This window comes from Pholcus phalangioides, unplaced genomic scaffold (assembly GCF_987345545.1).
Source record: "Pholcus phalangioides strain wild (caught in Gottingen) unplaced genomic scaffold, Ppha-v1.0 ptg000009l_1, whole genome shotgun sequence".
NCBI classification, from domain to species: Eukaryota; Metazoa; Arthropoda; class Arachnida; order Araneae; family Pholcidae; genus Pholcus; species Pholcus phalangioides.
Genome location: NW_028301602.1, coordinates 5,253,825 through 5,264,164, shown reverse-complemented (window position 1 = coordinate 5,264,164; position 10,340 = coordinate 5,253,825). Strand labels below are relative to the sequence as shown.

General features: G+C 40.5%; 1 protein-coding gene across 1 annotated transcript; it reads left to right on the top strand.

Moving 5' to 3' along the window:
- Nucleotides 1-228: 228 nt before the first annotated feature.
- LOC149081662 (uncharacterized) lies at nucleotides 229-9,663 on the top strand. Its single transcript, XM_089236839.1, has 3 exons — nucleotides 229-524; nucleotides 6,335-6,675; nucleotides 7,255-9,663. The coding sequence occupies exons 2-3, from the start codon at nucleotides 6,335-6,337 to the stop codon at nucleotides 7,880-7,882; spliced, it is 969 nt and encodes a 322-aa protein (XP_089092965.1). The 5' UTR covers nucleotides 229-524; the 3' UTR covers nucleotides 7,883-9,663.
- The last annotated feature ends 677 nt before the right edge of the window (nucleotides 9,664-10,340 follow it).

The window sequence follows — 10,340 nt, the reverse complement described above, 5'->3', positions numbered from 1 at the left end:
ACACTCAAAAGAAAGCGGCAAGGTTCAGTTGTTTGTGTTTGTGATATGGCTGGAAACTCACCCGAGGCGTATTAATGGTTCAAATTAATCTGCTATGATACTTTTTTTATTTGGCTCAAGATTTTTCTTTTCTCTTCTCGTCTTCGACGTCATCGATGACGTAAGCCTGTCGATGATGATCGCACACATTCTAACCGAAATGTGTGTCGCACTTAAAGTGAGGGATGTCACGGCCCGACGGCCACAATCATCTCAACCGAGCCGTGGTGGGGACGTCGTTCATCCTCAAAAACTCATCTGGGCATCATCGTAAAATATATTTACTCCACCGGACGAGGTTTGCCTGTCATTAAGGCCACGCCGATTCACCGAGCATTTGTTCCTGCAGCCGTAAATAGGATTCTCATTGAACTTTGAACATACAAGAGAATCATCTGTTGAAGGTGCTTACTCGTACATCAGTGTTTAATCACAGGAAAAAGGAAATATTTCAACTTTTCATTGCTGGTTAATATTTGTACAAGGTAAGTAATGGAATTTTCTAACCACATTATTTTATCTTAAAATAGTGAATGAATCGAAATTTTTCTGCGGCAATAAGCTGTTAACCATTTTAGAGTTTTACAGTGAAACTATTATAACCATTTAGAAAATAAGTAAATGTTCAATGACTTTTGAAAGCCTACTCTGTAGAATGCTTAAGAAAATGGTACGTGATAAAAGGCTATCTTTATTGGATAGCATCACTGGGACCGAAAGTAAAATATCCACTTAACCTATCTGTCGACTTATCAAGTCATGAAAAATAGTGTTGTTTGCTTTACACTAAATTAAAATGTTATGCAAACATAGCTTTTCATATAAGCATGCCTACTATGTGAGAACGTGTTTTTGAAGGGTTTTGTGCAAGTTGGTGGTGAAACAAATGAGTTGAAAAACTGATTATCCACTTAGTGAGTGTTATTTGTATTATGTTTAAAGATTTCGGACGCGGAACAAACATTCAGATGATAGGTGTTATCCTCTTAAAAACTCATCTAGTTTTTTCTTTGTATGAAAACGGGGCGTGACTAAATTAATTATTACAAATATATACAGTCGAATCCCGTCCGTTTTAACAAACGCCAAGAGTCCAAAGAAACCACTTCGTTATAATGGAATTCCAGGTTTTTTCATTGTTCCTATGTAAACTTATATGGGGGACTTGGAAAAGTGTTCGTTAAAACGAGTTTTTCGCTATAACGGTATTCGTTAAAACGGGGTTTTACTGTAACTACTACTACTTTACCTCACACTAACCCCGGTAATATCACCGTACAGCAATTTACTACCGATCGAGTTAGGTCGGAAATTAAGGCGTCATCTATCGGTGGTCACCTCAAGTTCGATAAAAAAAACTTGTTATCTACCCTCTTCTCCGGAATCGACCAGCGGTAGCCTTCATGGTGGCAGGCGAGCGTCTTGCCACTGCACCACTCGGGTACTGTTATACAATACAAACAAATACAACGCCACAACAGGCAAATTGCCCATCGAGGTGGCTGACTTAAGATCAGTTATCTATAAGATAACTGAAATATCCTCTTAGAGTCGGTATTCAATCAAAACAAAACTACGCACCTTAAAGGTTTTAAATTGCACTGCATCTGGGTCTTCACGTTCAGGTGTCCACTTACCGTGTATGATATTTGACTATATAGTGTATTGCCTACTCTGCTCTAAAGTCTCGAAAAATCGTAGTTTTTTTTATTCTTGTGTAATTCAAAATCACTGAAATTTTTTCTCAAGAATTTTTTTTTAAAAGAATACAACTTGCTTCATTTTTTCAACAAATGTGGGTAGTTCCGGTTTGAAATATATTTGGCAACCCTGATTCCTAATCAATTAATTAGAAGGAAATACTATTTTACCATGTATGGCACCCTAGGGGCCTAGAGGCCATTAGGCTGGTCAGGCTTTTAGCAAGATATTGGGAGAATAAATTATTGTTCATAATGATACATAAAGAAGCAGAGTTTTAAGATTCTTTTTTGGAAAACGCGAACCACAACTGCAAGCTGTTAGGTAGATGTTCTCATAAAGTTTGTGTAGCGCTACTGAGGGAAGTGGCAAAGGCTAGAGCATCTAGAATACCTTTATATAGGCGCCTCAACATAAGCCATAGTACGTATGTGACGAGACTATTCGTTCAAAAAAATTCTTTCTTTTGAACTGATCCCAATTCCGGTCTATATCCATGGGTGATTCACTACTGATTGAGTTGCGCTGGAAGTATGATTGTGTGTGTACCTTAGTCTGAGTGAGCACATAGTGTTGTGTGTGAATTTTCAGTGCTGCCATCTATATTTATTCAAAATGGCTGTGCATGTAATGGAGAAAGAGTTTTGTGTTCTTGAATTAAGCAAAACGGAATCCGTAATTGTTGTGCAACGATATTTCCAATCCAAATAAAGAGTTACGTTGTCACTGCAGTTCTGCAAGTGACGTCAGTCAGACACGATATATCCAGAAAAATCTCCCACGACCTTGATAGTTTTCCTCATGGAAACTGGCTATAATCACTTTTGTGACATTAGTCACAGGAAACACGTGCTATCGCCTTTGTCACTTTCCTCAGTAGCAGGACATTTATTCTTTAAAAGTACATCCGTGTCAACAACTCTTACTATTTTATAGCATCTGGAAACTGTATACATCTTCGTGAATCACCCTGTATATTAGAAGAAGTAATTAGAGCGTAGTAATTTTAGTAAGAAGTAGTAGAGCCGTTATTATATTAAGTGTGATTATATAACCCCCCCCCCCTTCAACAACGTGTAACGGGAATTCTGGGGGGTGCCACCGAAGTTCCACGAGTACAATGAAATATTTGATTTGATTCTAATCTCATTTCTAAAGGTAACGTGAAAAAAGTTTGGGAAATCTAGGACTAGAGACCATACTTGCTCAACTGTGACCCGGGAAGTCATCTGATAAATCATGGACACCACGAACCTCTAATATGAATAATAAATACAGTGTAACAAAAAGAAGTGTATATTTCAACTAGTGTGAATCATGATAGACTATAAGTTTGCTAAATATTTTTTACTTTCGTATTTGCATCATCTTGTGATCGATTACAGTTTTTGTTGTTAAAGCGAATGGACTTATTTTGGTACACAAAAATCCAACCCGGATTATTCCCAAAGAAAATGATGATCCTCATCATTATCAAAAAAAAGTAACAATCGTGCTGTTTAACTCATTTGCATCCATAAACGGAATAGTCTGTGAATCTGTGGGTGTCATTGATCGCAGAAAAATCAGTTTCCTTATTCGACGAGTGTTAAAACCGTTCTCGACCCAAGCAGCGCTTGGACCCCAGAAGCGCCCGAGTGGCGCGGGGATATAAGATGCTCGTCTGCCACCGCGAAGGTTGCTGTCACGGTCCTGAGTTCGAACCCCAGAGAGGATATCGATAAGATGTTTTCCCTAACGAACTTGAGGCGACCACCAATTAGAAATCTCCTTCATTTCCAACCCATCTCATTAAGGGCAGTAAATCGATAGCGATATGGCCAGAGTTGGTGAAGTAGACAGCACTAGAGTGACCTGCGACCACGGTTGTGAAATCATTATAGAATATATCCGTTGCTCTTCAAATTGAACGCTTCTGAACTAAACATACATAACCTTGGATTGTAAAACAGTTTTAGATGGATAACTTAATTTAATTTTTCAAGTTCTTCACGGGAACCCTTCAAAACATGAGAACGAGAGAAAAATTGTGTGTGCTTTCGTTGTTACCATTCGTGCACCGTCTTCTTCCCCATCGGAATTGCAAAGTCTTATTCCAAGATGGTTTTTTTTTGTGAATGAACCAAACATCTGATAATCACGTGGGGCGAAATCAGTTAACATTACCGCTACAAGAAACACCCTCACAACCGGCTCCACAGTGGTGGTGGGCTGAAGTTGCTTTTCTGCGGTTCCCAACAGCGCGAATGCCAGCCGATCTCCCAGTTGAAAAGACTTGCCGCAGAAAGAGTAACAGACCTACACAACGGTACAAATATTCATTCATTACACTTCACTCGCAATTTGAAATATAAATGGCAGCACTGAAAAGGCAGACACGCCATTAGATGCGTACTCAGACTGTTAAGTACGCATACTTTGTTCAAGACTCTGTCATGAAGCTGGGACGGAAGAGACCTCGGCAACGGGATAAGTTCGGTGGCAGAGTCCTGGCGTTCATTCATTCATTCAATCGGCTACGAAAAACACTTCAATTTCCTATCTTCGAAGGTTGCAGTAGTTGAAAGGGTAGTTAGGGGATCTAAGCATTGCGATGTTTCAATAAGATCTAATTACAGAACGTAGGTGGTTTCTGAGAACACTATGTGGGTACTATCGACCGCTCAATAATTACATGCGTGATTCCTTGTGAAAAATTAATGTGGAAAGTGTTTCCCGTTTTTTTAGTTGACCAATAATTATGAAGTTATAACACTTTAAAAATTGATGAAGTCCCTTCATAATCCCGCCAAATTCACCGAACGTTCACCAAACGCATAGCTTGCCGCTTTGGAGGGCAATGATAGTTTGGCGATTTCGGATCATCAAATCTTTTTTTTCCGAACATGAGTTGCTAAAAACAATAAATCCAGCAAAGATAATTCTGAAAATAGAAAAGCAAATTAAATTCTGAGACACGTACATTCTGACATACAATGGGTATCGTTTTCAAAGGAAGACGTGCTCGTTTCTTTATTACAAGTTATAAAGCCTATCTTTATGACTGGCCCGACAATCCCTTACACGTTGCTCAGCGGACAGAATGTTAGCAAGCTTTTCGAGTCACAAGTTAAGGTTAAAAAGTCCGAATTTTTAACTTTTATTTTTAAAGACAGTAACAATTGGTCAACAGTAAATCTTCAAAATGGGTCAGCAATGAACTAATTAGCCCCTTGATAATGAGGATTGGACAAATTTGTCGAGAGAAGCAACGTCTGATTGCTCGTGGATTTTCCCCATCTGTCTACATCAGCTCATAATCATTTAATCGTGATTTTTTGTTCCTCCAACACAGAATTATCCAAAATATTCGAAAAAAAAATTCGAATTAAACTATAAATTTTAACATTAAATTAGATAGAAAACTCTCGAGGGGGAGTTCTTAAAAGTTCGAATTATCCGAAATTCGAACCAACCACGTTGGAATTAACCAAGTTTCCCTGTAGTGACATGTATGAAGAAAGAATGATAATTTTTTTTTTTACTTTCCTTTATATCCTTTATATTTTAAATTAAAATAAGTTTTTATGGCAAAATGCCTTTAATACACGAGCGAAACTCATAAGTGGTAAAACGAAGATAAATTCTGTGATAAATTTCTCCACACATTCATCAAATTTGCCATTTAGAAAAATATACATCATCACACCGGTAAAAGTGATTTTTTTTCTCTTAGTACTTCAATTTTCAAACTTACTGAGATGATTTTTGATAAGGTATTAATAACGGAGATTCTGCATAATTCATGTGTGTTTTAATACATCCAACTTCTTGAACATTCTTCTGATGAATTTTTCTAAGACATTGGTGCATGCCCGAAAGCGTATTATGTGGGTGTTTCCCTAATATACTTATGAAATAATTATAGCGCTCCCAACCTATAACGAACCAGAAACGTCGGAAGTGTTATGCACCTATGGGGGGTGTTCGACATGAGCTTTATATGGCGAATTTTTTGATTTCTGAATGAATTATTTGAGCGCTTAGACCGGTGGTACAGAATACTGAGACTGCACCCTCGACTACGACGCCATTGTAATGAACCGCCGGATACACAACGAACGATATTTCCAGCCCCTCCTTGTATCATATTTCTTTTTTAGATCGGATACAACAATCCTTCGGATATATAGAATCAAATTTTCATGCCTTGAAGTTTTTAAAGCATTAGATGGTATCTCTCTCTCTTTTTTCAAGAAACTCACATTCTCTCTCGGGTGTTTTTGTAAAATCCAAACAACTTGATCTGATAATTTTCGGGAATAATCCATTACCAGGCACGGATCCAGGGATTTATTAAAGTGTGGAGTAAAGGTTGTACTGTACCTATACATTCCACATTGTATGGGACAGAATCATTATTTTTCGATCCCAAGCTCTTGAGGGGGGGGGGATATCCCCATTGCTTTTTCCCCCGCCCTGGATTTGCTCCTGTTCATTACTTCTGGTATGTACAATATCTGTTTGAAATTTCTATTAGAAAACATCTCTTATATTTTGACTGATGCATCACGGTGAACTAAAAAATTGATATTTTCCTTCCTATTTCTCACAGATGTTCATTCAACATGACAATCTCAATGGGCGGTTGTGCAAATGGGCTTTGTTCAGCAGCTTGTTTGTAATTTTTTTGACTATCGAAGTCGAAGCTGGAAGAAAAGGACACAATAAGCTCATCGAGCTTCTGACAGCCGGAATCGTAGCCAAGGTTCTGCAAAAGCAAGACGGTGAAGGCGGAGGAGGTGGCGGCGGTGGCCATGGTCATTACGTACCGATCGCTGTGCCAGTTCATATGGGCGGCGGCGGAGGGGGGCATCATCATCATCACGGTCACCACATGAGTGCCAGCGGCAGCAGCAGGCATCACCATGTCACCGAAAAGATAATACCCATACCGTGAGTACAATCTGCCATTCCCTTTACGTTTGGCATATTTCTTATTCTAATTTCCAAAATGACAAGCACTACGCAGTAGGCCTACTAATCGAAATTAAAACATCAAGAGATGGAGACTGGTGTAAAGCACAGTGCCGTATTAACACATGGGCCGTGGGCCCATGTGACACGGCCAGGGGGCCTGCAGTGTAGAGGGGGCTTCATGAGAACGGGATCTGGTTCAAAATTTAGATAGTAAGCATGTAAATTGGTAATTAGATATCAGAATTATTATATTAGACTCAGAAAAATCGCTTTGCCCAGGGGGATCCATACTGCTCTTAAGACGATCCTTACGAAGCATGGTTAAAAACTTGTATTTTCTGCCAGTGATGGTCGGCGATGTCATTTTCATAATTCAAATGATCTCCGGAGGCACCCGGGTTTCCATGGGACAATGTGCTGAAATTATCTTGTGTGAGAGAGCCTGGGTGTTTCTCGGTTTTTTCGGTAGTGAAGCATGTATATTCATATATATTCACCATATATTCTGGTATGGAGCAATACCGATAATTACTATTAAATTCCGTGTCTTTTTAGAATTCCCCAGCATACAACAAGAATCATCCACATAAACGCAGGTACTGGAGAAGAAACCTCTGATGGAACTGGAGGAGTCAACATCGCCGGAAGCAGCACCTACGGTGACTCCGGAGGTCTTGGAGGACTCAGTAGCGACGAGTATGGAAGCTTGAAATACCACACCGGTGGACAGAGTTCCACGTCGTCAGCATCTCAATCATCGGCCTCTTCTCCATCTTCATCAAACGAAGCAGCAACGATCCAGCAACTTCTGTTTACTGACAGTGGTATCTACGGTAGTCCGGCATCATCGAACACAGGAATGCAGGGAATGCAGCCCGCCCAGGTGATGTACGCACCCACTCAAAGCTACTACGCGATACGCCAACCAGTTCAATCAGTTCAACCAGTTGCTGCGATGGGTCCATTCTTGTATTCTCCTGGAGCTAAGACTTACATGGCAGCAGCCAGGCCAGTGGCTTACCCTTCGCAAATGGTCACCCAGAGGTGGCCAGTCGCTTATTACAGGAGGCCAGTCACTCCAGTAGCTTACGCTTACCCCAGTCGACCGGCCCCTAGCCCTTGGACCACCACGCCTTACATGTCGACCTACAGCAGAAGCCCTACCGTATACAAGAGATGGTAGTTAAAAAAAAAACCCTCGTCCGCTGATGAGGATATCGTGATTGTCTAGTCTAATGATGGAGGGAGGGGGAAACCAATACAGTGGAACCTCCATGACGGACACTTTTGAAGACTGTGAAACTGGGTCTTGAAGTATTTCGCTATATACTAGGGTGGCCATAAAATAGCTTCTCCGATATACGAACCCCTAGCAGCCGCAAAAATCAACGAATTCGAATGTGATATAGGTGCTTCAGAGTAAGCGCTGGAGAATAAGAGAAACAAAACCTATTTTTCACGGTTATAGTTACAGCAACAAAATTTCGAAAAATCCAAATGGCAACACTCCCTTTTATGCATTACAAAAGGACTGGCGTAGTGAAAAATCATAAATGATGTATAAATGGAGTTGGAACGGTGCCTGTAGCACCACAAATGCCGGCGCTAGACGCAGGGCCCTCTTAAAAATACACAATGGCCCCCCCCCCCCGACCAAGTTATTGTCTGAGGCTCTACCAGGCAAATTCTACTCGAATAAAGCTATCTCATTTTTGTGAGGCCCCTCTTCTCTTGAGACCCCCGGGCCGTGAGAACACCTTCTACAGCAGAAAGCTTTGACGTCACTGAAGTCGTCCATTTCACCTGTACCCATTGGATAAAGCAGGTCGACGTATGCGAGAGAAATCTTTACCTTTTCTCGCAGTATATCAAATAACTATATGGGTGAATCCAATAAATATATGGTGAAATGGGCGACTTCAGTGACATCACGAGCTTCGCGCTTTCTGCTATAGAAGGTGTTGGGCCCATGCATTAAGACGGCATTGGCTAGACGCAAAGAAACGTGTAAACAACCAATGCAGATCACATTTCTGCCGCCGAAGATTCCCCCTCCAAGGCGGTTAGCTCACCAATCCCTTGGCGAGATCCTTGTCTGCGCCGGCGTATATGATTATGCAGGTATCGTTTCAAAGTCATTCATGGCTTTTTGCTACGCCGATCATTTTCCAATGCATAAAAATGTGTTGTCATTTTAATTTTTGGAAATTTTGTTGCCGCGACCGTAACCGCGAGAGCTAGGGGTTTTTTGGTTATTTTTTTCTCCATTCTCGAGCGCATACTTTGAAACACTTGTCTCTAATTTCATTCGCATTCGTTGATTTTTGTAGCCGCTAGGGACTCCTATATCGACAAAGTCGATTTATGACCACGCTATAACTTAACAGACACTTTCGCTAGCGGACAAAAATTTAATTCCCGCGATGTCCGTTATACAAAGGTTCCACTGTAATTTTTAGTTTGCTCAAACAGGGTATGATTTTAATAAATATTTGACTCGCAATCTTTCCAAAGTATCCAATGATCAGGAATGTTTCGAAATAAGTTTTCATTACGAACTGAATTGAGCTAAAGTCAAAATAGCATCTTTGAGAGGCAGGACCTCGCATATAGATTGAAGCACACAAGCTTTGATATAAATTCACCAATGATTTCGTTCTGTTCATCAGATGTCGCTCCAGGGATGCCTGAATGCAAAGGGCGAACAATTGCAAAAAAAGGGGCTATCCTGTGGGGTTTTTAATTTTTAACGATTACGATGTCGAGAATCATTTGAAGATTGTTTTCTATAGAACTCTATATACAGAGAGGAATTTATAGGCGATTTATATTTTACACTGTCTTAAGACTTTTTCTGAACTGTATTTCATGTTGTTAGCCAAATCATATATTTAGCAAAATACATATTCCGTGTGTGGTGTATTTGTTACTTTCTATGTAATGTCTAGATAGCTGGAATTAAAAAAAAAATGTTTCTATATTTCTTGTGCATGTTTTTTTTTCTTGCACAAGTCACTATAAAGGGTGTGTGTGTGTGTTTTTCTACTCTTACCAACAGCTGAATCTTATTTGCGTTAGGCTTAGATGCAACATACATTTAGTGCAAAAAAATGCTTCGAATGTCATCTTAGAATATAATTACTGTAAACCAGGTCAGGGACGGGCTCAAGTATTTTGCGGCCCGATGCAAAAAGCAGTTTTGTCGGCCCTCTAAAATGGTTCCCCAAGACCCCCCCCCCCCAGTGTCTACGAATACCCCTGATGCACACCCGGTTCACATTGGTATACGAGAATGACTATCAAACTATTATTTCATGGTCATAAAAAAACCACATTCGACAATAAATTTGGACGATAGTGCCCCCAGGCAACCAAAGGTTAGTGCTGTCAGTGCTAGAGAACCGATTATCTACCCGCAAGAGGCCGCAAATGTACTCTTTCAACTGGGCAAGCATGCATTATACCTCCCCAGGGCCGGTCTTAGACCCAGTGGCGCCCGGTTCAAAAACAGTAGTCAGCGCCCCCCCTCCCTTCCCCAGGCGCGAATCCAGAGTGATGCGTCAGAGGAGGCATTTCTTGCTAGTCATTACTGTCCCGTAAAATACGGGAAAGATTCATTCTACCATGTTATCAGACTCTTG